The sequence below is a fragment of the Lutra lutra genome, chromosome 13 (assembly GCF_902655055.1).
Source record: "Lutra lutra chromosome 13, mLutLut1.2, whole genome shotgun sequence".
NCBI lineage: Eukaryota > Metazoa > Chordata > Mammalia > Carnivora > Mustelidae > Lutra > Lutra lutra.
The window spans coordinates 11,393,240-11,418,926 of record NC_062290.1 but is presented as its reverse complement, the minus strand read 5'-3'; the positions used below and the strand labels follow the sequence as shown (position 1 = coordinate 11,418,926).

General features: G+C 49.3%; 1 protein-coding gene across 2 annotated transcripts in view; it reads right to left on the bottom strand.

The window, feature by feature from the left end:
- Window positions 1–7,015: 7,015 nt before the first annotated feature.
- The window catches only part of ENTREP1 (endosomal transmembrane epsin interactor 1), a 61,897-nt gene continuing 43,225 nt past the window's right edge, over window positions 7,016–25,687 (bottom strand). Inside the window, exons 4-12 of one of the 2 annotated variants that reach the window (XM_047700379.1) lie at window positions 24,044–24,172; window positions 22,141–22,248; window positions 21,918–22,051; window positions 15,888–16,017; window positions 15,643–15,721; window positions 12,869–13,021; window positions 10,391–10,683; window positions 8,123–8,247; window positions 7,757–7,893 (exon numbers count right to left, since the gene is read on the bottom strand). In XM_047700379.1, coding sequence (XP_047556335.1) covers window positions 8,128–8,247; window positions 10,391–10,683; window positions 12,869–13,021; window positions 15,643–15,721; window positions 15,888–16,017; window positions 21,918–22,051; window positions 22,141–22,248; window positions 24,044–24,172 — 1,146 coding nt within the window. In that variant the 3' untranslated portion in view covers window positions 7,757–7,893; window positions 8,123–8,127. Of the gene's footprint in view, window positions 7,894–8,122; window positions 8,248–10,390; window positions 10,684–12,868; window positions 13,022–15,642; window positions 15,722–15,887; window positions 16,018–21,917; window positions 22,052–22,140; window positions 22,249–24,043; window positions 24,173–25,687 lie in introns of both variants that reach the window. The other variant, XM_047700378.1, reaches the window with a different exon arrangement.

Sequence of the window (25,687 nt, the reverse complement as noted above, 5' to 3'; positions counted from 1 at the left end):
TTCGCTGATGACTAACTCATCTCAAAATTCCAACCACAAAAATCATGTTTAAATCCCAAGACTTATTTTTATTTTCCTTCTTTCTTTATTTAATCTATTTAATTTTAGAGAGGAAGGTGGGGGGAGGGGCAGAGAGAGAGAAGAGAGGAAGAGGAAGAGAGAGAGAATCTTAAGCCTCCATGCCCAGTGCAGAACCCAACGTGGGACTCTGTCTCACAATCCTGGATCATGACTTGAGCCCAAATCAAGAGCCAGAGACTGAGTTACCCAGGTGCCCCCCAAGCCTTACTTTTAAACAGAGGTGGATTTACTGTGAAACTAGTGAAATTCAAGCACCATGGCCCCTCACTTACATGGACCCCTTTCAAGGCCTCCTACCTAGTTTTATATTCATAATTTTGTATTCTTTTTCCTCAAGAAGGGTCCCTAATCACAAGGAAAACATATCATACTCTGTAGAATGCAAGTAAAGTAGTAAATAAGAAAAATCATTGCACTAAATACATTTGCCAATAAAAATAAAATAGTAAAATGAATTCAATTCCCAGCTTGAAACACTTTAAAAAGAACAAGGTAAACCAAAAGAAAGCACAAAAATAATAAAGATAAAAGCAGAAATTAATGAAAGAATAGAGAAACAGGAAATTGACAAATAAAATCCTGTTTTTTTAAAAAGTCAACAAACTAATCATTTGCTAACTTTGTTAACATAAATAGTAGAGAACACAAGTATACAAAATAAAGGATGTCAAGGAGGAAATAACCATTGCAACAGAAGAAAAGTTTACAGTTATAAGAGACGACTTCACAAGATGACTTTGCAAATAGGGTTGGCTGGGTGGCTCAGTCAGGTAAGCATCTGCCTTTGGCTCAGGTCATGATCCCAGGGTCCTGGAATGGAGCCCACATTGGGCTCCCTGCTCAGCGGGAAGCCTGCTTCTCCCTCTCTTCCCCACTTATGCTCTCTCTTCTTATCTCTGTCACTATCTCTCTCTCTTTCAAATAAATAAATAAAATCTTTTTAAAAAAATGACTTCTTTGCAAACAAATCTGAAAAACTATGTGAACTAGATGATTTCCCAGGAATATTAAAATTTCCCAAAGTGACCACCATTAGAGTTAGAAAATTTAAATAGACCAATTCCACTGAAGAAATGGAGAAATTTAGTAAGGAACTAGACTGCACAAAAGCTCCAGACATTCCACAGAAAAGTCTACCACACCTTCAAAGACCAGATAATCAAATGCTCTTAAAATATTCCACAGCACTGAAAAGGAAGGGAAACTTTTTATGAAGCAAACATAACACTGATGGCTAAAGCAGAAGCAGTAAAGAGAAATATATAGACCAGTATCATTCATAAATATCCCAGTGAAACTAACATCACATTAAGAAAATAATACATCATAAGTAAGTGGGATTTGTTCATGAATACAGTGTAGGTTCACTACTACAAATCCATTAAAACCATAGTCCACATTAATAAATCTCAGGCCAAAAAATCATGATTATCTCCATAAATGCTGAGAAAAAATTCAATACCTCTTCACAGAAAGAAATAAAAAGAAGAAAACACTCAAGAACTTAGAGACTGTGGTATACCTTCTTAACATGATGGAATATATTTAATTTCATCCTAATGCTAGTATCTTACTTAACAAGAAAGCATTGGAGGTATTTTCTCTAAGGTCAGGAACAGAGCAAGGATGTCCACTAATCTCCACTACCCTTTGACACTGTACTAGAGATACTAGCCAATGCAATTAGACAAGAGAAACCAAGTTCAGCCATAAGAACTAGTGAATTGTGAAGGTTATTGTGAAGATCACCTCAGCTAAGTTAATTCGACAGCTCTGGAAGGACTCCCAATAAATGTTGGTCATTATTACCATTTTTAATTGATACACTGGTGTTAATGTTACAATTGCTTAAGAGTTCCTGTGAGTTGTCTCCTTTACCTTCTCAGAGTTCCAGGCTGTGGCCATCCAGGGAAGAATAAGCTGTCCGTGTTGACAGAAGGCAGAAGACATAGGTCAATTCTTGTGACATCTGCAGGTTGTGTCATCTTCAGCAGGTGAATTAATCTCTCTGGATGTTGGGCTCCTCGTCCATAAAACGAAGAGGCAAGCCTCTGCCCTTGACATCTCTGACACTGTGGTTTACAATTTATTGTCAAAAACCCGCTTACCTCCACCAAGCAGATACAGAAGCAGTGGGAGAAACAGCTCCTACCAAAAGCAAAAATAATTCCAGCAACTCTCCTTGCTTGGATCCTTTGCTGCCTGATAGATGTCCCCACTCCACCATGAAATGCTCCCCATTGGATCCTTTTGAATTCATGCTCAGGATCTAAAAACACTGGAAAGTCTCCATACACCTGGGACCTATGGCCACTTTTCAAGAGAGGAACTATGATTCTTTCAGAATTTTGGCCCTAGCTCCTTTGTTAGGGCAAAACACAAAAGATCCTGCCAGTTATTGGAATGAAAAGAAGATTCCTGCCAAGACAGGGACATGCCTGAGGCCAAGGGCACTGTGTGGCAAGAGGTTCTCACTCAGAAGAGAAGGTATTCATCCGATTCTGACAAAGACTCTCTCTTTGACCAAACCTGAATTGGTTCCTCCGAGTCCTCTTTCTGACCAGGCTCCAACCTTGAGCTCTGTCCTTGGCCCGCTCAGGCTGGTTTTAACAGGAATCCTGCTGAGTCGTTGAACAAAAATCCACCCTCCACCCCCACGCTTGGTATCTGGTCACCCTGGCCTGCCTCCAGAAAGTTCCTCCTGAATTGGTCTAGCAAGCATCCCCCCGCCCGAATGCCTCCTCTTGTCATCTTCCATCCACTGACCACCGCTCGCCCTTGTGCTCATAATCAGAGTTGAGCCTGATCTCTCTCCCCCACTGCAGAACACCACTGCAGCTCCTTGGTAATAAAATCTTCCTTACCAGCCTTATCAGGTGTCACGAATAATTTTTCTTTAACAATTTCCCAAGATGGCAACCTCCTGCTGCCGCCAGCCCAGGTCTACAGAGCTTCGCCCTGAGGCATCCCTGCCGGGACCTGTTTCGTAATTGAGGAGGAAGGATCCCTTCAAACATCCCGATAATTCAGGCCCAGGACCTCTAGTCTTCCAAGCTGACCCAAAGGCAGTCCAGTGCCTCTTGCCCCCCTGGGGCCAAGGAAGCAGCTTAGCAGCAGCCAAGAGAAATGTCGCCTTTTGCATTTAATACTCTTATACCTTTTCGGCTTGATCCCCTCTCCCTGCTCAGCGGTCTTTGTCCCCTGCCCCTGGCCTGCTGCCCGTACTCTGTAACTCAGTCAGCACCTGCTGAACGAATGCGAGGAGGAAGGCTCCTGCAGACAGAGAGAAATGGAAGAAACATGGTGCGCTTTAGCCCCAGACTTGGCTTCCATGGCAGCCGCTCCAGGGAGAAAAACCACGTAAACAAAGATGCGCTGGTCCAGGCCCCTCCCGCACGGCTCTACTTATTTCTCTTCTGCACCCTTCTGCCGGGCCGGGATGGGGTAGGGGAGTGCGCCCCTCTGTTCTGTTTCCCCAGCTGCTGGGTACAGACCAGCCACCTGTCTCCTCTGCCAGTTCTCCCTCACCCTGAAGGACCTGCCAAAGCCCTCTCCGCTCTCGGGCATCCTCAGAGACATGTGGGGGCAGAGGGAAGGGCGTCTGCTTGTCTTCCCCCTCCCAGGCCGCTTCGGCGTCCCCAGGACCCAGCACACAGAGCAGACTGGGGGCTGAAACGACACTGGGAAGCTGGGGCTAGAACAGGAACCCCGACACACACTGCACACCCAGGCGGAGAATGTTCTCTGCTCCCGGTCCCTGACAAGAGCGGCTCTGGTGTGAGAAGCTGGGTGGGGGCCGTACGAGGAGCCTCTGTACTTGCTATTCAAGTGTGCTGCAGACCACAAACAGCTCTAAAAATAAAACCTATTTAAGATGAGGAGGGTTTGCATTTTGTATGTCTTTTGTTACTATTATTTCATTTTCCTGGTACATCGGTGCGATGGACTGAATGTTTGTGTCCCTCAAAATCCGTACATTGAAGCTCGAAGCCCCAGCACCAGGGTGTTTGGAGGCGGAGCCTTTGGCAGGTGACGGGGCTTAGGGGAGGTCATGAGGGTGGGGGCCCCCATGATGGGATTAGTGTCCCTCAAAGTGGAGGAGGAGACCAGCGCTCCGTCTGTCCCCGCTCCCTGAGACCCAGCAAGGACCACCTGCAAGCCAGGAAGGCAGACGTTCTCCGGAGACGCCGAATCTGCCGGCACCTTGGTCTCGGACTTCCCAGCCTCCAGAACCAGGAGAGATAAAGTTTCCGTCGCTTGATTCGTCTTGTTATAACCGTCCCAGCCAACACAATTTTCAGTCAGTTTATTCTAATTTCCAAAAGCTTTTGGTCCATGACAGACTGGAGGGGAGGAAACACAGTCCTTCGTCCCAGAGAGTGTGAGCAGCTCTGACTTGCACCAACAGCCCCATGCAGGAGCCCGACGTGCTGGTCGCCCGCGGCCACTCTGCCCCCAGCCCTGAGCCCGAGCCCCAACTTTGTCAGCTGCCAAGTGAGGCTGCGGAGCGGCCGGACCTCACCAGTCTCTCTGCCCCGCAAATGTCCACTTCGTTTCGTAAATATGGGCAGCCTCGTGCACCCTCTCCCATAGCTCGCCACTGGGGAGGGCATCCCAAAGCAAGCAGGGCTTGAAGGAATTCTGCCAGCCAGAGACACACTCACGGGCACGTCCACCCAAAACAGTCCAGAAGCCTGGGATGTCCCACTTGGGCCTCAGATACTTAGACACACAGCTTGTGTGACAACAAGTGACAACATTAGGAAGGCGCAGCCCGTGTCCTGACCCCATGACAGTGTCATGAGCTGGGGCCAGATTCTCACTCCTCACGGGTGCAAAGGCAATGGGGACTCTACGAGGCCTCTCTGCCCAGTTAGAGAGATCTTGACCTTCGCTAGCGAAACCTTGTTTCGAAAGCTACTCATGCTAATTAATCAAACTTCCGATGTAATTCTGGTAACTGCATTTGGGATGCTTTGTCACCGCCTCTGGACTGAGGATCCTTAAGGGACTCCGAATGCCAACGGACTGCCCTCCCTGTGTATAGTCAGGTATGGACGCCCGTGTTCATCGCACTATAATGCTGAGGTTTGTCTAAGTATACCACGCGTGGACACACGAGCAGGGACGTGAATTGTAGAACCTCTAATTCCCTCCCAGGGCAAATACATATAAAATATTGTATTCTAATTATATTGCAATTATATATTTTTTACTGTAGTATTCCTTTAAGTCCGAGAAGCAAGACAGAAGTCAGTTTTCTGACTTCCCCAATACCTGCAGATCTCGAAAATACATGGGACAGCCCCCGGGGGGCCAGATCAACTCTTCAAAGCAGAGACAGGTCCCCACTGCCTCCTGCCAGGTATCAAGCGATGTCTGCAGTTTCGCGCACCCCTTTCCTGTTCTGGTTGTTGCTGGCAAATTCCCTTTCCTCAGAATGGCCCAGACCATCCCTGAGACTGTTTCTCCGAGGCTAGAAGCAGACGCCATCAGCACGTGGGGCGCCCACCTACCTTCCCCGAGCCTTCACGGTAAGGCCCGCGATGGCGGCTGGAGGGAGGGGTGCAGACTTCAGGGGAGGAAATGGAGGGATGCATCTAAAAACAGTGCCGTCCTGGTGTGGGACAAAGCATAAACCTCGAGAGGTGAGAAAGGCCTGGCCTTCTCTCCCAGCCTCACCTGGAGGCAACAGGCTCGGGACAGCCACGCAGCCCGCTGGAGAGCACCCGGACCAGGTTCCGTGGGCCGCGTACAGCGGTCAGAGAGCCTGTGAGAGGCGGGGCTTGTAACACACTGGAGACCCCAGCAAAGGGGGCCAAGCCCCAGAGGGCAGCTCTGGGCTGACAGCTAGGGCTTCTAGAGAAATCAGGAGGTGGATCACTGGCAGAGAATTAAGGGCCTGGGGGTGGGCGGATAGAAGGGAGAAACTGCCATGGGAAGCCGCATCCCCCTCCTCCACGAACACAGGGACCCCAGCACAGCGCTCCCTGGCTTCCAGCTCTGCCTCCCCAGCCGCGGCTCCCCTCCCCCCAGAGTACCTCCACACATGCTTCCCCTCTTGGTTACTCAGTTCCCAGACCCCTCTGCAATGCCACCTCAGGCCTGGCCTGCTGGCTTGCAGCAGCCCACCTGTGCCCCCGTTAGCCACGCTCCAAGCCTTACCCAGCACTCTGTCAGAGACACAGAAACACTAAACCACGGCTGCCTGGAAGGTTCTGGAGATGGGCTGCTGGCGTTGTGCCTGGCTTCTGCACCACTGAACTTAGGAGCGACCTGGGGCAAGGTACTGAACCTCATCTTCCTCATCTGTAAAATGCGGACAGTAAGAGGCCCACCTCTGAGGCCGCTGGGTGGTGGACGGAGAGTGTGGGGAGCAGCTAACAGTAGCTAGAGCACAGGCCTGCCCAGCAAGGCTGGCAGCCCCTCAGCTCACAGCCTCCTACCCCAACCGCAGCTAATCGCCAGCAGCTCTCTTGAAACGTAAACTAAAGCTGCTACCCCCTGTGAAAAACTCTTCTGGGGCACCTTACGGTTAGCAAAAAATCCAGCCTGAGGCTCTCCCTACCTATCCCTTCGCTCTCAAGTCCCACTGTCCTCTAGTGTTCCCGCATTGGCTGTTCCCTCCCCCTGAAAACACCCTTCCCTGCCCCTCAGAAGTCCAGCCCAGCTCAAACCTCACCTCCTCAAAGAAGCCATTTGTAACTGTCCTCTTCCTTCTTGGCACGACTCCCCAGTCTGTAATCCCGGCTAGAAAGCAGCTCTGGGAAGCTGCTCAGCCAAGTGCCACCAGCTGAAGGGGAAGGTGCCTTGTTGCTTAAACCGGTTCGGGGACCTGCGGGGACCTGAGAGGCTGCCACCGCTGCCCCGAGTGCTCGGAAGGAAAGGCCTGGCCACCTACGCCCATACAAATGTTGTACACGGAGCCCAGAGGTCCAAAGTACACGTTTTTATTCTCGGTTGGGCCTTCACCATCTCGAGTTTTGCAAGCACGAATACATGGAATCAGCAGGAACCTCTCCCTAAATGTCTTTCATTACCATTTGTCACTGAGTGAGCCCCCCGTTCTTCCTAAGAGACTGATGTGGGGACGACCTAAAACGAAGCTTGACACGTGCAGAACACCAGGGTTAACCGTCCTGCTTCTGTGCCCACGGCCCCCTGGCCGAGCAGTGGAAGGCTCAGGGAGCCAGCAGCCCCGTCTTTGAGGGGTGGGGGGTGCTCAGGGAGCAGAGAGCAGCGGGAGGGAGGTGGGCAAAGAATCATCAGCCCAGTTTCGGCCCACGTGACCTGGCAGAGGCTGGAGGGAGGCTGCCTCTGGAGCCTCCAGGTCAGGCCTCCGAAAGCCAAATGGGCCTGGAAGGACCCGCTTGTCCACCCCTGAATGTCCTCAGTCACCAGAGCGAGGAGCTGGACAGTGGGAACAAATGCCCTCCTGGGGGCCTGACTCCCTTCTGCGGAGCGCCCAGAGGTCACGCCCCCTCCAGCAGGCGCTCCAAGGTCAGGGGGGATCATTCCACCTTCCAGTCCATCTGCCATCCTGCCCGTCAACGCCAGGGTGGAGGCGGGTGGGAGGCGTGGCGGGGGTGGGGGGACCTCACAGGTTCACAGGACGGTCTCCCGGATGACACCGATGAGGCTGTGGGGCCGCTCGGCCTCTGCTCGCTGGGGCCTCCTCTCAGCTCGGGGCCTCCCCGCCGGGACGAAGGTGCTCAGGTCCCCGCAGCTCCGCAGGTGCAGGAAGCCAGGCTGTCTCGGCGGCGGGGGCAGCGCCCGGGCCCGGGAAGCGCTGGGCTGCAGCGGGGCCATTATCTTGGGGAGCGTAAGAGGGTGGGGGAAGCGTTAGGCTGCATCGGATGTGGTCCCCCAGCCTGCCTCCTCTCCCACCCATGCCCTGCCTAGCTTCGTTGCTTTGGAAAAGAAATAGGGAGTTTTCCCAAAGTGGAACGCGCTAGAAATTCCAGAGGTAATTTCCACAGATGGCCTCTTTCCTAACGTTCCTAAAATGTTTCCCAAATTTTCTATTGTTTCAGCTGCTGACCTGCCTCATTTCACTCCCGATTCGCCCGTGGCAGGTTCTTGCTTTATCTGTAACCGTCTTCTCGCCATTTTTACCCAGTTTCCCTGGGGTCCGAGACAGGGGTTCTCGCCCAGGCCTGCGCGTTTCTGGAGGGGAGGAGAGGGGGCTGGTACCACGGATTCCCGCCTCCCCTGAAGGCACTGTGATAGGCAGGGCTGGAACCTCTACTTCTAACAAGAACCCAATGTTCTAGAAAAGTTGATGACCACCTGTCTGGCATTCTGGCCGGCTAATGAGTTGATAAAATGTCAGCCCAAACTGGTGACGCCGCCAACTCGTCTGCTAACCCTTCGATAACAAAACGTAATAAACAACATAAAACTGTGGCCAGTTTATTTGCAAAAAATGCTTAAGAATCGTTCTACCGCTAGATCTATTTTACAATGTAGCATACATGTAACTTGAAATATATAATATTATCGCTTACTTTGTAAAATGGCAAACATAAGGGAAACCCCTCATCCAGCTGGGACTGAGGAAGGGAGAAATGACCACTACGTACAATTTCCAGAATTTGCACAGTCATGCTATAGGACCTATAATATGGTTAGCTCCTTGAGAAAAATCCCAGGCGTTTCATGGCCACCTAACATCACAGAAAAACCACTAGGCTGATTTTTTGTTTAGCTTGTACCTTTCTGAGATTTTGAAGTCCTCGGGAGGTTAATCTTTCCAAAAGACGGGACATTAAATTTTGCTGACACACTGTCCCTATATGTGTCTTCAAAGCCCTGTCCTTGTTTCCTGGTCAAAAATAAAATTCCAACATTCATAGATGTCTATCGCTGTGACATGTAAGTTAGGGCAAGAGGTTTTGGTTGGGATAAACATCAAGATGAATCTAAAACCCGTTCCAGTCCTACTAGGAAAAGTGAACATGTACAAAGCTGGGTAGAGTCGAGAATAAAAGCTCTCCTTCTGCTTGTCCCTCCCTCCTTCTGTCTGGGGCTGGTGTGGCACCAGGAAGCCTCGCCCCTGGAGCCCGCTCCTGGGAGGTCGAAGCTGATGGCCCAGGGTCCATTGCAACAATCCCAGCACCTGAAATTCTATCCAGACTTGGCACAAAGACCCAGCAAACATCTGTAGTGAGAGCGTGTGGTGAGTTGTAAGTACTTATTCATTTTCCCCAAAGCTACTTTCCAGGGCAGACTGAGCAGAAGATGCAGACTTTTTTTTTTTTAAAGATTTTATTTATTTATCTGACAGAGAGAGATCACAAGCAGGCAGAGAGGCAGATAGAGAGAGAGGAGGAAGCAGGCTCCCTGCTGAGCAGAGAGCCCGATGCGGGGCTCGATCCCAAGACCCTGAGATCATGACCTGAGCCGAAGGCAGCAGCTTAACCCACTGAGCCACCCAGGCGCCCCCGGGAATGGTTTTTTAAAGAGGTGGGAAATTACAGCTGTGACCCATCCCCAGTTCTCATCAGAAGGAAATCCCATTCAGACCACCTGGTCCGACACTTCACTTTAAAAAGGAGAAAACTGGGGCACCTCTGTTAGGCATCTGCCTTCAGGTCACGTCATGATCTCAGGGTCCTGGGATCAAGCCCACGGGCTCCCTGCTCAGCAGGGAGTCTGCTTCTCCCTCTCCCTCTGCCCTTCCCTCTGCTTGTGCTCTCTCACTCACTCTCTCTCTCTTCCTAATAAATAAATAAACTCTTTAAAAATATATATATAATGAGAAAACTGACGACCAAAAGGATTATGTTACATGCCTGATTTTATCTTTCCCTTGGGTAACTTCAGGTGAAGGAATTGTGCTTTTTCATCTATAATCTATGGAGAAAAGATAATTTATTCCTTTAAGTCCTATCGATCTAGGTGTCTTGCCATGATGTCATGGGGATCTGAAAATTCATGTCTGTCCATCATTACCAGACAGGACGCCCTGTCAAGGGAAACCCCACTTGGCAAACGGAGCGCTGACGGGGCCCCACACGGCCCAGACCCCTTTTGTTCCCGAGGGACACCGCTTTCTTATCCCAGGCCTGTTCCACTTTCCAGGAAATCGGTTTCTCTCTTTGGGCCTGGAAGCTTGTGGAAAAGTCATCAGGCCTGAAAAGAAATGCTCTGGGTTTCCTCTCTCTCCTTCCCCAGACCTCCTTCCCCCAATTTCCTTGATACCCTGACCTTGAACTTAGGGCGCCCTGGACAGGAAATCAGAGAAGCTGTTGTAGCTGCTATGGAATCAAGCTCTCAGACTCGGGCCCGAGGTCAGTAATAACACTACCTGCTCCAGGAAGCTGGCGCTCGTGATGGCCTCCTCCATGTGCTCCTCGTCAGACTTGAGGACAGATTTAATGTTCTCCACCAGCTCGTGGATGTCTGGGGTCATACTGCAGGAAGACTGCTCCAGGAACCTCGCCACCAGCAGCTTGGTGTCCATGTAGGACTTGTAATCTATCAGGGACCGGGGCCGGCATCGCGCAGCTCTGCACCGCAGACCTCGCCTCAAGGTCACCGCGGCCAGGTCCGGTCTGCCCTCGGTCTGCGTCGCAGCTTCGCAGCTGAGCACGGGGGCAGCTGTGGGCGGAGACAAACAATACGTGCCCGTTGGCCTCGCCCCGTGAGCTCGCGCCCGACTCGAGGCAGCACGGGCCACAGCACGGGCCACTAAACTCGGCGTGGAAAGCATGTTGCAAATGCCAACGACCATGCTTTTCATCTTGCAGAAAGGGGGAAAAACAAAAAACAAAAAACAATGACATAAGCTCATTCCCTGAAGGTCCTACAGGACGCATCACCAGAACATTTCACGGTGCCACGGAGAACACAATCACCATGGGAGCGACAGATGACAGGGGAGGGCATCCAGAATGGAGCAACCGTGCCGGGGGTGATGACCGATGTGGGGGGATGGGCGGGCGAGCAGAGGAAAGATGGGCAACCTGATGAGAGGAGGCTCCAAGAGAAGAGGATGCAGGAGCCTCTTGGAGAGGCTGAGGAGAGACGAGACTGCAGCGAAGCAAGTGCTCCGCTCCCTCTGACTGTACCTTTGTCCTAAACATCCTCGGGGCGTGGTGCCGACTTATCCACGCTCACGCCATGGCTGGGAGGCAGCTCTAGGGCTGACTATTCACAGAAAGAAAAATCTAGGTGCGGGGAAATCACTCGTCATTCCAGAAGTCAGCAGCGGCCTGGGAAATTTTACCGCCAGGGGCTCTAATGTCCACAACTACCTACATCAGTAGGTTTAAGGACCAGCAGAACATGACTGTGCCATCCGGCGGGCCAAGGGGAATGCAGGCCTAGTCTCCGCATGTTCATAAGCCAGCCAGCAGCCTTCAGTGGACAGAACTCTGGAGGTTTCAGTCTGGGAAGACCCGACAAGCGGGAATTTGATATTCAAGGAAGAAAGGAAGTGGAGGGTGGGAAGATACGTAGAGGAAGGGGAGCACTTCTTTTCCTCTGGAGAAACGTAGGCGCTCTAAACCGGGGTTAGCGGCCATCCTCCAGCCTGCCACGTGCATGTCCCAGAGAGCCGGAGTTTTCCAGGAGCACTCCCTATGGACACTCCTGTGTGAGGACAGTCAGGGACTACACTCCATCACGGGAAGGCAATCTGGTCCTTCTACAGCAGAGGACTCCAGCAGGTAAACACGTGTCTCCTTCTCCCTGTAGCAACCCGGATCTGGAAGGACCTCACTAAGCTGTGCAGAGACCCAAGCTCCTGTTGAAGCAGGCAGGTGGCCCGCTCGAGCCCTCAGCTTGCCAGGTCGGGTAGAGACCTGCCGTGAAACGGGCCTGGGGAGCTGAGGGGCCAGGTTGCCGGCCTCTGGGTTTGCAGAGGTGCTCAGTCCCAGGCGGCGGGACTCCTCCCGCTCAGAAGACAGGAGGAGTGTTCTCTCTGGCTCCCGCAGGGTCAGTCCAGAGCTGCAGCGAACAACACAGGCCGTCAGAGGGACAAAACCAAGACTGCAAGGGTGTGACATGCAGCCCCAGAGAGAGCAAAGAGAGCGTGCAAAGTCGTATTTGCACAGAGCAGGGCAGAGAGGCACTTGTTAGAGGAGGTCACTGGAAAAAGCCTGTGCCAGTGGGATTCAAGGTTTTCATTTTCTCCCTTTCTTTCCTTCATTTTACTTTTACAGTTTTCCGCAATGAAGAGCTATTTGGAGATGTTCAGGTATCCACACATTCAGAGAAAGCACTCAGGGTTATTTTAAGTCTTTAAGATTTTTTAAATTTAAAATTATTCAAATGACATCTATAACAGAGTCCACACAGAAAGGGAGAGAATGCGAGTGTGACTTTCACTCTAGCTAAACTTCTTAAAACAGGTCAGATTTAAATAAGTCAACAACCTATACACAGTTTAAAAAAAAAAAGATAACTTAGGTCATAAGAGAGGGGGTAAAAAAAAAAATAAACGCCTTTAACTTTTTCCTTGAGAACATTTATTTCCATAGGACCACGAGCACCCAGAAATCAAAACATTTGCCTTTTCTTCATGTTGTACCTAGAACACTATCGTGTGCAACTAAATGCTTTTTGATGACAATGAAAAGAAAAAACTCTATCAGCCTTAAACAATGTGACGGGCGAATATTCCTAATGTGCATGGAGAATATCTTATTTTCCCAGGACCTCTTAACCTCTCGAGACATCTCTCAAGCTGCAGGGGGGTGGGCGGCCAGAGCCACCCACTTTCGATGGGCACTTTTGGGCCAACACGCACGGCGCTGAGCAAGGAGCTTGGGGAGGGACATACCTCTCTCCGCGGAATGATGGAGCACAGGGTCGCTCCTCGATCTCGTCCTCAGGGCTGGGAAGACTTTCCGGCTTCTCGTGGGAGGCAGCTGGTTTGCATCGGGAGTTGAGATGGATGTGCTTTCTTCTCCGGGTGTGTTAGGAATGTCCTCACCTGATTTTTTTTTTTTTAAAGAAGAGAAACATAAATTTTTTTACCAGTTGCTGCCTTCCCAAGGTTGGGCAGGAAGCCCCTGTGAGCCCAAACGTTCAGGGACAAGGGGACACCGTTAACCACATTTGCTTGGGCTGTTGGCCAGGTGAGTTTTTATTTCCCAGCACTGCGGGAAATGCTGCCTCTCCAAACCACCCCTCCACACCTAAAACAAGACAACAGAAAACTGTAAGTCCACGAGTAAAGTCAAGAAGCCCTGACAAAATGTCAGGTGTTTTGTGGGTTTTTGCTTTGTTTTGTTTTGTTTTTTTTCCTGCAAAGGGCTTAGAATCTTCTCCAAGGAACCCTCCTGGTGTGGTGCCAAAAAAGCTCCTCGCCACTTTGCAGTTTCTGACAATGCAAGGTGAGCCTGGGCAGGGTGGGAGGAACACCTGCCGGGTCAGGGGACTTCCCCAGGGCTGCAGACCACGAAGGCAGGCTGTGAAGGCGTCCGCACAGCCCAGGGTGCAGGCTGGGATGTGAAAGGCATGGCAGCCAAGGCAAAGAGCCTGTGGCCACCATGTGGATGGGGAGAACCACTCAAGAAATGGATGACTTGGGGCGCCTGGGTGGCTCAGTGGGTTGGGCCGCTGCCTTCGGCTCAGGTCATGATCCCAGGTCCTGGGTTCGAGCCCCGCATCGGGCTTACTGCTTAGCAGGGAGCCTGCTTCCTCCTCTCTCTCTGCCTGCCTCTCTGCTTACTTGTGATTTCTCTCTGTCAAATAAATAAATAAAATCTTAAAAAAAAAAAAAAAAAGAAATGGATGACTTCTGCTTAGGACAAGCACATCAGAGCCTTGGTATGCCTAAGTGTGGTCTGGGCAACTTTCTTAAGAAATGGGAGAATCACAACCATCCTTAGGGAAGAGAGCCCTGCTGCCTTGGTCTAAGACAGAAGGTGAACAGAAAAGAAACTCATTCCAAACAGTGCTGCTGAAAAATCACCCCCACCGAAACTAGCTAGAAAGAGTTGATCCATTATTTTTCACCCCTGCCATTTCGTGCTGGTGCACAGTTCTCTGGGCCATTTAAAAACCTCTCCAAAGACAGAGAGTTGCAATCATGCTCCCTTAAATGACAAGGATAGCTGTAAACAGACTCTTGTCTTTTGAGGCAAGACGGAAAATCAGCATTCACTAGGTGTGAAGGCAGCATGACCCAGACCCGAGGTTATAAATGACAGCAAAATCTCACAGCAAATCATCCTGCCATAGACAAAACTCATTTTTCCTTTGAGAAGAGCCCCTCTTATTTTAACAGGAGAAAGAAATCTTAGGTGGGAAAACACGGAAATGCCAAATTAAACTCTCTAATCCATTTCACAGGTCCCTGAGACAAGTCTGGGGATTCATCAAAGATTCTGAGCCTATCTTTATTTCTGTTCACACAGTATCTCCTACTTGCCAATTGTTGACAGTATTTTTAAAACTGGAAAGAAGGATGCAATTTTTTTTTAAGATCTTAAAAATTTACTTATTTGAGAGAGTGTGAGTGGGGGAGGGGCAGAGGGAGAGAGATGAGCAGACTCTCCACTCAGCAAGGAGCCCGATTTGGGGCTGGATCCCAGGACGCTGAGATCATGACCTGAGCTGAAGGCAGACATTTAACCCACTGAGCCATCCAGGCACCCAAAGAAGGATGTAATTTGAACCATTGGCTGCAAGATATCTGACCTCCAACAAAATATATAGGTCATTATTTTTTTTTTCAATGAGTGTGATTGTATTTAAATTATTCCACAATAAGACTGATGAAAACACATGAAGGGGAAAAAACTGTCAAGGCCTTAGGGTTTTACTATTAGCAAATTACCTCGGGGCAGGTGCTGTTTTAGGCAAGTTCCAGACTCTAAATTTTTGCTTTCTCTTGTCTCATAGGAATTTCTTCTCATTTCCTGTGATACTTATTGTATATTCTGGAGAATATTTGATGACTTGTTACAGGAGTTTTTAAAAAAATTTTTTCGCCAGCTTATTTATTTTTGCATTTTTAAAAAATTATTAACATATAATGTATTAATTGTTTCAGGGGTACAGATCTGTGATTCACCAGTCTTACACAATACACAGCACTCACCATAGCACATACCCTCCCCAGTGTCCATCCCCCAGACACCCCATACCTCCCACCTCCCTCCACTCCAGCAACCCTCAGTGTGTTCCCCGAGATTAAAACTCTCCTATGGTTTGTCTCCCTCTGTGGTTTCATCCTGATTCATTTTCTCCCCTCTTCCCCTGTGATCCTCTGTCCTGTTTCTCAAATTCCACATAAAATATATTGGTCAATGGGGTGCCTGGGTGGCTCAGTGGGTTAAAGCCTCTGCCTTCAGCTCAGGTCGTGATCTCAGGGCCCTGGGATCGAGCCTTGCATTGGGCTCTCTGCTCAGCAGGGAGCCTGCTTCCCCCCCCACCCCGCCGCCAACATGCCTCTCTGCCTACTTGTGATCTCTGTCTGTCAAATAAATAAATAAAATTTTATATATATATGTGTATATATATAGATAGATAGATAGATAGGTCATTGTCTCATGATGTGTTACTCTACGGAATCCTGCGTTTGGGCAGGAATCGTGTATTTATTACCTTGAGTCGGTGGCATGCAGATCAGTTCCAAAGGGCTCGAGGCACCTTCCGATCCTCCTGGCACGTGGAATGAAGACCCCTATATCACAGGAGAAAAGAGGGCTATCTGTGGGTATTCAGCTCATCTCCCACCTGGACTCCACTGGACTTAAAACCACATTCAGGACCCGTGTCCCAAGGTTCTCCACGCGCCAGGCTGCGCTTCCCACCAGCGGTCAGCACTGGCGAGAAACCGTGGACCGTACCTGCTCCTGGTCCGTCTGGCTCACCACAGCTTCGTACGGAGGCGGGGGGTCCAGGGGACAGAACACTTCCACACCTTTGATTCGTGCTCCGTAGATGTGGGGGAGGGGAATGACATCAGGGCCGACCATCCTAGGGAAAGCATCTTGACATCAGGAAGCAGGTCTACAGACCGCGGGTCTGACGGTGCTTGCTTCTGCGCGATGACGGCCTTTGACCCGGGACAGCTATCGGCGGACCGAGCAGAAGACCCCTGACCCCTCACCCCTGCATGACAGTCTCCTGGCCCAGAATCAGGTGGAATAATCTCAGCTGACGGAGGGCCCAGAGTTTCTTAGGCAAGTGACGACATATAAGATGCCATGCCATCATTGCTTTTAAAGCCACTAGCCAGAAAGCAAGCAATAATCCATAGACAAAGCAGATGGGTGGTGGCTGGGGGAAGGGGAACAGGGGGTGACCGCTGAGTGGGTACAGATCTCGCTGGAGGGGATGAACACGCTGCAGAGGCAGATGGGGGGGTTACCTAATACCGTGATTGTACCAAATGCCACTTAATGGTGGCAAACCAAAGGGTTCAACTCATGTTATGTAAACTTCACCTCAATGAAAGAAAAAAACAAAACTAGAGACTCAGGGCAACACAGTTATTTCTTACATTAGTACATGACAAGATTTCTTGCCTGGGTTTACCTAAGGCCTGGGTTTACCCGGGTCTGATTCATGGTAGAAACTCCCTATTTGTTAAATAAATATTTGAAGGGCTGAATTACTTTTTTTCCAGGAAAGCGAACAACATCACAGCCCAGAGACAAAGCAGGATGAAGGAGAGTGACCCTTCCTAAATACAGTCAGTCGAGCAAACATTGGTTGAGCACCGGCTTCAAGCCAGGCACGGGGGCTTTTGTCCTGTGAGTGAGAGACCCTCCGTAGCAAATAACTAAATAAACCTCAAGATATTCTGCCTGTGTTCCTAGAAAACTACACACACACACACACACACACAGCCTAGCTAATAAAGAGCCTCAATTATGAAACGGTGGTTTAAAATACACAGAAACTTGTTTCTTTTGACCACACTTCCAGTTATAAGTCAGTCCCAGGGGATGTAAGAGACAGCACAGTGACCACAGTTAATAATACCGTATTCCCTACTTGAAAGTTGCTAAGAGAGTAAACCCTCAAAGTTTTGATCACAAGAAAAACAATCCCGCAACGATGTGCGGGGACGGATGTTAACTAGACTGACGGGGGCCATCGTTCCACAATATGCACTAATATGGAATCATTATGTTGTACCCCTGAAGCTAGTAGAATGTTCTAGGTCAGTTTTATATCCCATTTTAAAAAGGTAAAAGGAAAACCAGAAAACCTGTGCTCAGGCCATGGAGCATTGGAAAATGAAAAGAAGAGGTAATAGCAGAAGTTTCGTGCCCATTCTCGAACGATGAAAATGGTCATGAGCTGCAGGAGACGGGTGAAATGGCCTGGGCCAGCTGCACGTTCAGAAAGGCGCTCTGTGGAGTCATGGTTGTTTCGTTTCATCCCAGAGCCCATTTATAAAAATGCAACTGATGTGATGTTCTTTTTTCCTTGCAATAAAACTCAGTGAGCCCTAGGGACTCCTTCCGTCCTCTCCAGAGGGCCAGGCTTCTGTCCTGAATTAGCAGGACCCCATGAGCCATCTTTCCAGTGCTCTCAAATCCCCTCGCTTCCCCCCTTGAGCCAGTTCCCCACCTTTCCCCGCTGCTGTGTCCTCCCCAGGAACACCCCAGCTGTGCCTGCTGCTCTGTTAGCTCTGGTGGTCTTTGATATTCCCCACCCAATGGCTATGTTCTCAGAGAAGAGAGGGTTTGCTTGGGACCAGGAGGTCAGAGGAAGAGACTTCCGTTTTAGATCTTAAATGACCATGGAATCCCTTTAAGAAGCGGGGGGAAGGGGCGCCTGGGTGGCTCAGTGGGTTAAGCCGCTGCCTTCGGCTCAGGTCATGAGCTCGGAGTCCTGGGATCGAGTCCTGCATCGGGCTCTCTGCTCAGCAGGGAGCCTGCTTCCTCCTGTCTCTCTGCCTGCTTGTGATCTCTCTCTGTCAAATAAATAAATAAAATCTTAAAAAAAAAAAAAAAAAAAAAAACTAGACGGAGGCATAGCTCTCAAAACTCAAATATTTAAAAAAAAAAAAAAAAAAAAAAGAAGCGGGGGGAAGGGGACACATTTTCTTTAAATCGACCCCAATGAACGGCTTCTTATGGTGGTTACTGTGATGACCAAGAAAGCCTCTGTGTGACAGAAGATGCTTCTAGAAAAGAAAAGGAAGTTTCCTTTCCTATGAAGCAGTTCTTATTTACATCTGTTCGGTACGTAGGGATCTGTAGGGTGAAATCGGTGCACTATGAAATCCCTGGTCCCTTATGGCCCCCAACCCTAACTAGGGAGTAGAATCACCCAGGGAAACCACTTGGGGAGGTTTGCAGACTATGGGAGGCCCAGGCCTCGCTTCCAGAAATTCTGCTCTAATTGCCAGTGGTGGGGTACAGACAGGTAAGAAGAGATTTTTATCTCCTAAAAATCAGCTAAGTGGCCATGTGATGAATAAGGAAGCTGGGCTTCAGAGATGGTAAGAGAACCCCCCAACCCCCATTGCCGGGCCCAGGGTCACCCTGGCAAGAGAACCCAGAGCCTGGGCTCCTTCAAGCTCACCCGAAACTGTCCAGGAAGCCTTCACTGGTTCATGCTCGTGAGCACTGAGTACGGACAGGAAACCCACACAGAGCACACCAAATGAGTTCTGCTAAGGTGACAACCAGGCTTTGAGAACTCCTGAGAGGGGGATACAGCAACTAATACGACCAAAGAGTGGTCCTCCCTTGCGTCCGGGGCTGGCGGTGAGGGCTGCTGGGGAAGGGGCGCACTGGGCACACAGTCACCCTCCAGCAGACCCTGGCTCCCCCTGACTTTGGGTTTTGAACCTCACGAGGAAAGGGAATGAGTTTATTAGGTTCACCACCGGGGAACAGATGCCTGTGTTCAGTTTGCCATCATACTCCGCGTTCTGTAACACGTTACGTCCCCACGGTCCAACCAGGTCCCCAGTCACGGAGCAGGTGGGAGGCTCTCCTTTTCGATCCCAGCTCCAACTGATTTCTGAGGATGTGGGCGGGGTGGGAGAGTCTCTGGGGTCGTGGAGGAGGAGAGCTCAGCCCCGACTGTCCTTACAAATCAAGTCCCGAGGCAGAAACCCATCTTTGGGCAGAAACCTTCACTGCAATCAGGTTTCTGTTTCTGGCAGTAATCTGAGAAGTCCTTTCTCTAGCAGGGGCCAGGGCATGAAGGGGTTGTATTTATAGAAGGTAAATAAATAAACCTCTCTGAGAGGTCGTGATACCTTGCAGGAAACAGGGAGCTTGCATTACGTGAAGACTCTTCTCGTAACCGGTTGTGGAAATGTTAAAGAAAACATTGGTGATGATTCCTGCCTGCCTGCTTATAAAGGAAAACCACCACCTGGTGTCAGTTGGTGTCTTTAAAGTGGATATGGAAAAATCTAGCAAAGTGAGTCAAAAACAAAAATACCTTTGCTACAATATGTATCGAAAGGTGAATAAATGTAGCCATTTTAACAGTGGACCGTCCTCTGGTATTGGGAGAATTTCAGAAAATGGGGCTGTTTGCCCACTGGAGATGGGATCTAGGCCTCCACGCACAGTATATAGTATAGTATATAAAGTATATATTTTAGGGGGCGCCTGGGTGGCTCAGTGGCTTAAGCCTCTGCCTTCGGCCTGGGTCATGATCTCAGGGTCCTGGGATCGAGTCCCGCATCGGGCTCTCTGCTCAGCAGGGAGCCTGCTTCCCCCTCTCTCTCTGCCTGCCTCCCTGCCTACTTGTGACCTCTTCTCTCTCTCTCTCTCAAATAAATTAAAAAAAAAAAAAAAAAGTATATATTTTAGGCCTAGCAGCGTCTTCTTTCCCGCAGGGATGTACTGCTTTAACATCCTCCCCCATGTTCCTTCTGGACAGTTCTGAATGGTAAAGCCCTTGGTGAGAAGCTTGTCTGGGTCTGGCCAGGGGCGGTCTCAGGACTCAGAGGGGTGAACCCAGCGATGCACCCACACCCCCAAGAGTGGAAATACCCACACTGGTGAGTGTTACTATGGAGGAACTGAGAAGGGAAACAGAAGAGAGAAGGGCAGGCGGGGGAGGGTCGGTCCGTAGGACATGCTGCCGGACAGCACAACTCCTACACCCGCATGAGTCACTTTCCCTTTCTGCCACTGCAGGAAATTAAATCTGTCTGTTGCCTCCTCTTAGGTCAACCAAGGGCTCACCTCCAATCTCAGAGAGCCAATTAATTCTCCGTCTCTAAGAGGGCATTTCTCTTCCCAACCACAAAATAACAGGCATTTTTTTTTTAAAACTGCCTTCCAGCATGTCCCTCTGCACACAGCCTGAGACTGGCCTAAGGTATGAGCAAGCGTGTCCGTCAGCACACCAGTACGTCTCTCTGGCCTCTGTAATTTCTGCCTCATTTCCTAATACACTACAAAAGTCATCCTAGCCCCCCGCCGCCCAGCTTCGAAATTCCAATATACTGCCCCCTGCACAACTGGGAGGCTGAATTTCCCGTGCATCCATGGGCACCCCTCCAGCTTTGTGGCCTTCTCAGGCCTTGCTTAGGTGGGCAAGGAGGGGAGGGCTTGGAGGTGGGGTGTAGGCAGGACTCTGAGCAACAAGTTGGGGGGTCATTCCTGGAAAAGAATGTTAACAGTGTCTGGGCGGTAGCTCACGCTGGTGACTTGGTTCAAAGCCATAGGTGGCTGCCCTGAGCGCTAGAAAGCCGATTTCCAAAACCCCAAGGCCGGCACCACATTTGTCTGACGACTCTCCACGTCAACCTTGGGGCTTAAAAGTAGAAATTCCTGGCCCTCTGAATCTCAAGCTAAAGACACGAGTCTTTCTTACAGAATTCAAAGATTTTCTTTTGGAAGCTTAAGGTTTGCTGATCCTTGAGATTCGGCTTAAGATCATTTCACCCACGAAGCCAACCCTGACTGGCTGACTCTTTCTCCAAAGCCCTCTGCAGCCCATTTGCCATCCTGGGTTAGGTGGTCCTCCTCGGGGCACTCAAAATCTCTTTTTTGAGAATTATTAGGATCCTTGCAACACTCATCTGTCACGACCTAGACTGTGAGTCCCCTGAGAGGGGAAGGAGGTGGGTCTAAGTCATCTGGAAGGTCACCAACCCAGCAGGGTGACTAATAAGTGGCAGAGGACTGATTAAATGTTTGTTGAATGAATAAACAAAGTCATTCTTTAGAGAGGTACTATTCTAGAAGTCCGTAACAGCCAGACGAGTGCATGCAGCATTTCCCTCTGCGGACAGTCATTTCTGAAATTTAAGAAGCAAACCATAGATTTTGAGCTAGAATTTGAGAAAGCAAATAAGCGTGGTGTCTATTTTTTCTAGACCAGGGAGAAGTCATGAATAATTAATCTCTGCTTAATGGCTGGGAAGAATGTCATGATTTGGGGACCCGCTGATGGTGTTATAATGAACATCGATTTGGCCTCAGCGCGTTTCCAGGGCAACCTCAGCACTCAATCAAGTCACATGACAGCGGCTGTCTCACTGGGTGTCAGTTTTCCTGGGAAGCTAATTGAAATGGAAAAAGTATATCCTTAGGTCAAGGTGGGACTTTTTTTTGGTTTCCTGCTGTTTATCAGACAAAAGAGCAGGGTGGGGGAAGGGGATAGAGAATCCTGAAAGGGGGCACCTGGCTCGCTCAGCCGTATAGCACACAAGAGGCTCGATCTCAGGGTCTTGAGTTCAAGCCCCACATTGGGCAGGAAGCCTACTTAAAAAAAAGGGGGGGGGAGGGGAGAGGGAGAAAGAGAAAGAAAATCCTGAAAAATAACACCATCTGTCTACATTCTGGAGAGCAGTGAGCTCATGTCATGAATCCTGGAAACTTTTCCGTCTTCCAAACCGAGGGCACCTCAGGCAGAGCCGGGGCGGGGGCACAGAGGAAGCCTACCTGCGGTTCACCCGGGGCGTGCACGAGTAAAACGTGGCGAAATAGGAAGGGGGGGGCACCGGCGGCACGAAGTCCTCGGGGTCTGGGATCCGTCCGTGTTCTTCCACGTCCTCGGCAGAAATCTGAGATTCGTCCTGATGAAACGAGCACCCTGGTTAGTCAACAGGCTGCACGACAAGGGCTCCGTGGGACACGGTCATGGCGCCGCCGCGTGCGGACTTACGATGCAGGCTCTTCTGGCTGCAAACATCTGGAGGTAGCGAAGGGCGGCTGCCACCAAGCAGACGGTGGTGGTCAGGGCGTTCAAGGCACACAGGGCGAAAAGGACTTTCTAGAACGAGGGAGGAAACAGTAGCATCAGCCATGGAAGCTGATGACCAGAAGGCAGTAGAAAAACTCCTTTTTTTTTTTTTTTTAAAGATTTTATTTATTTATTTGACAGATCACAAGTAGGCAGAGAGACAGGCAGAGAGAAAGCGGGCAAGGAGGCTCCCTACTGAGCAAAGTGCCCGATGCGGGGCTCAATCCAAAGACCCTGGGATCATAGCCTGAGCCAAAAGCAGAGACTATAATCCACTGAGCCACCCAGGCGCCCAAAAAAACTTCTTTAAATAATAATAATGATGTCTCAGTAAGGCTATTCTGGTGGGGAAACACATGCCAAGCACTTTGATGTCTGGTTCATGGTAAGTGCCAAAGAAATACCAGTTAATTGATACGGCTCTCGTGCAGTCATGTATTTTAATTTTAAAAATTTATCTTAGAGGCTTCCTGTCCCAGAAAGCCCTGGTATTACAAATTTTCTTTTTGCCAGCACCACACTGTTGTCTGGAGATGTTCCTTCCAGGAGAGCAATGAGTGTCTCCTCTGAAGTTGGTGTCCCCGGCCTCCCACTCCCATCGCCTCCCACCGCAACGACCTGCTGTTTGATTGAAGCCACGGATTCTATTTCAGGAGCGACTGGCCGAGCTCCCCTGGGCACCCAACTACGACAGTGTTGGGGGGATGCGGGCAGGCCAGCCAGAGTGTAAAAAGGGCGTCTCTTCTCCAAACCCACATCTCAAAATAGCCGTAAAGGCACTTCCAAAAGTTTCGGTTGCCTGGCTCCCCAGGGAGGCTTTCCCCAAGAGGGGTCCTGGCTCACAGAAAGTTTGGGGGTGACTCAGCTACCAGAAATCCAGAAGCCGAAGAAAGGAGGCCACTTTCACATTCTACACAATTCAGAGAGCTGGCAGCCGTGAGATTCCTCCTTCGAAAAAGAAAACAAATCCCAAACAAAGATCTGGAAAAAGCCCTCAGCGAGGGATTATCCAAAAGCTAATACCTCGGGGTTCACCAGCTGAGCTTGTCACTCACTGGGCTAACGAGCCAAGAGCCGAGCCATAAGTCTGGACTCAACTTGGATCCAATTCCCTACTAAAAGGTAATTTTTTCCTTCTCTGCAACTGCTACCATTTATTTTTAACCTCTCGATTATTATAGTTGTGCTCATGAAACAAGAGGCAAGGTGCATGGATTTCCCTTGCATTTTCTAACCTATATCTCTCCTAGGTCTCTGTGTCTTGGCTCACCAGCATCCAACGCCCATGGGCGTCCACAGAGCCAACAAAGGAGCATCAGAACAAGGACAGATGGGCATGCAGTTCAAAGGTTTTGCCCAAAACAGGGGCGCCTGGCTGGCTCAGTCAGTAGAGCACGCAACTCTTAATCTCAGGGTCATGAGTTCAAGCCCCGAGTGGGTGCAAAGCCTTCTTTAAAAATTCAAGGTAAGGTTTTGCTAAAAGCTGCATCAGCTGTGTGTACCTACACTGTGCCTGCATATGTACGGATACACATGTACATCAATGTACCTATACACGTATTACATGTTTAGGCTCCTTTACTGTCTTTTGCTATCTTGTAATTCTTGAACACAAAGCAAACCAGCCGTCATCATTTAAGGGTCACACAATCATCTGTGCTTCTTCCTGAAGTCACTCCTGTCTCTGGGTCGCTGACGAGGGTCGGCTGCTTTCAGCAGCACCGTCGTGTGAAGAGGTAACAGAGTAGGAATATTTCAAGTAGCTCTGCCTCCTCTGAGGGCTCCAGGGAGTACTACTGATGGGGGTGGGGTCCGTTCACCGTACCTTAAGCAGAAGGTGAACAGCACTACAAGGCTGAACCGGAAAGAGTTTCAAGGCATTTTCTTTGTCTGTGCATTTGGCTGGTTGAAATTCTTCACAGCAGAAGCAAATCTTGCCTTCACCTAAGTCCACCTTAAGGAGGGAAAGGCAGAACCATAATTTAATTACTGAGAATAAATATACAGGCTACCCATGGGAGCACTAACCCTGCAGAATGAGATATGGCGGTGTCTGGATCCATCAGGACAGGCTTTGGTATGCCATCGTAAGGACAAGGTTATTTTCTGAACACACTAATGGCCAGTGCACGTTAGCAGGGGCTCTGCTCATCTTTGTCCCTTAGGAACCCAGGCTGATGAAGCACACACCGTTTTAGGATTAATGATCGTTATGCCAGAGAGGTAGAGAGCACATGATAAAATGCACCTTGGCGCTTAAAGTAGGGCTGCTGGATAAAATATGAGACACCCAGTTAGAAAACTATTAGCTGTTTATTTGAAACCCAGATTTGTGTTTGTATTTGCTTAATCTTGTAACTCTAGCTTAAGTCTTCCTCTTGCAAATGACGCTTATCCCTTTAGCTCCCATTTTATTGCCAAAGTGAATCCTATGGCCCTATCTACCTAACTCCGAGAGGGTGAGAAGTTCGAGCTCCCATGTGCCTGTGGGAAACACAGGGTGTATTGGGCAAACAGTAGCCCTAAACCGTGTAGGCTTAAGGAGATCTCTCAGCTGGACATCTTCAATGTGGTCCCAGATCTGAAGTGATAAGTCATGAGTATCTCATATTTTGTAATGAAATGTTTTGCAAACTTTTAGCCACGTTTCGAAGGTTCCCTTGAATCAAGTTGTGAAAATACGCAACACCTGGTTTTGGCTAATGAACACCCATAATTTGGGAGCAGATGTTCATTTTTATTTGCTTTGCCTCTCGTCGGAGTTGGCTATTCTAGTGTGGCTAAAAGGGAAAGCCATGCCCTTCTCATATTTGTTAAGGAGGCAGCTTTGACGTCACTAGCTGCAAAATTCTTCAGGAATCTTTAAGAATAACTGAACATCTACAGTGTTTGAGTTACTTAAGAGGAAAGAAAGAGTCTTTTTTCTTATTGAAGGAAGATTCTTAGCTTCTTTGCGGGGGGGGGGGTTATGACATTGGGGAAGGTATGTGCTATGAAGTGTGTAAACCTGGCGATTCACAGATCTGTACCCCTGGGGCCAATAATACATTATATGCTAATAAAAAAATAATTTAAAAAAAAAGATTCTTATCTTCTAACCAAACTTACCCTCTAGTTACCCTCTAGTCAAAAATTTACGGTGTTTTTCCATATTAAGAGAAAATATAGTTCTTTATAATATGTTGATTAGGGAGTGAAGGGAAAAATTTCCACTAAATATTACACATGTGTTGGGGTATGGGTTTCTCTTTCTTTGGATGTGAAACTTAAACACACACACACACACACACACACACACAAATTTACATACACAAATCTTGAGCATACTATTTGCAGAATTTTAAGCAATGCATACCCCTGTGCTAAGCCTTACCAACCTTACCAACATACAGAACATAGTATCACCAGAGAAAATTCCACCATGTCCTTCCCCATTAATCCCTGCCCCCACCCTCTTACAGGCAAACAC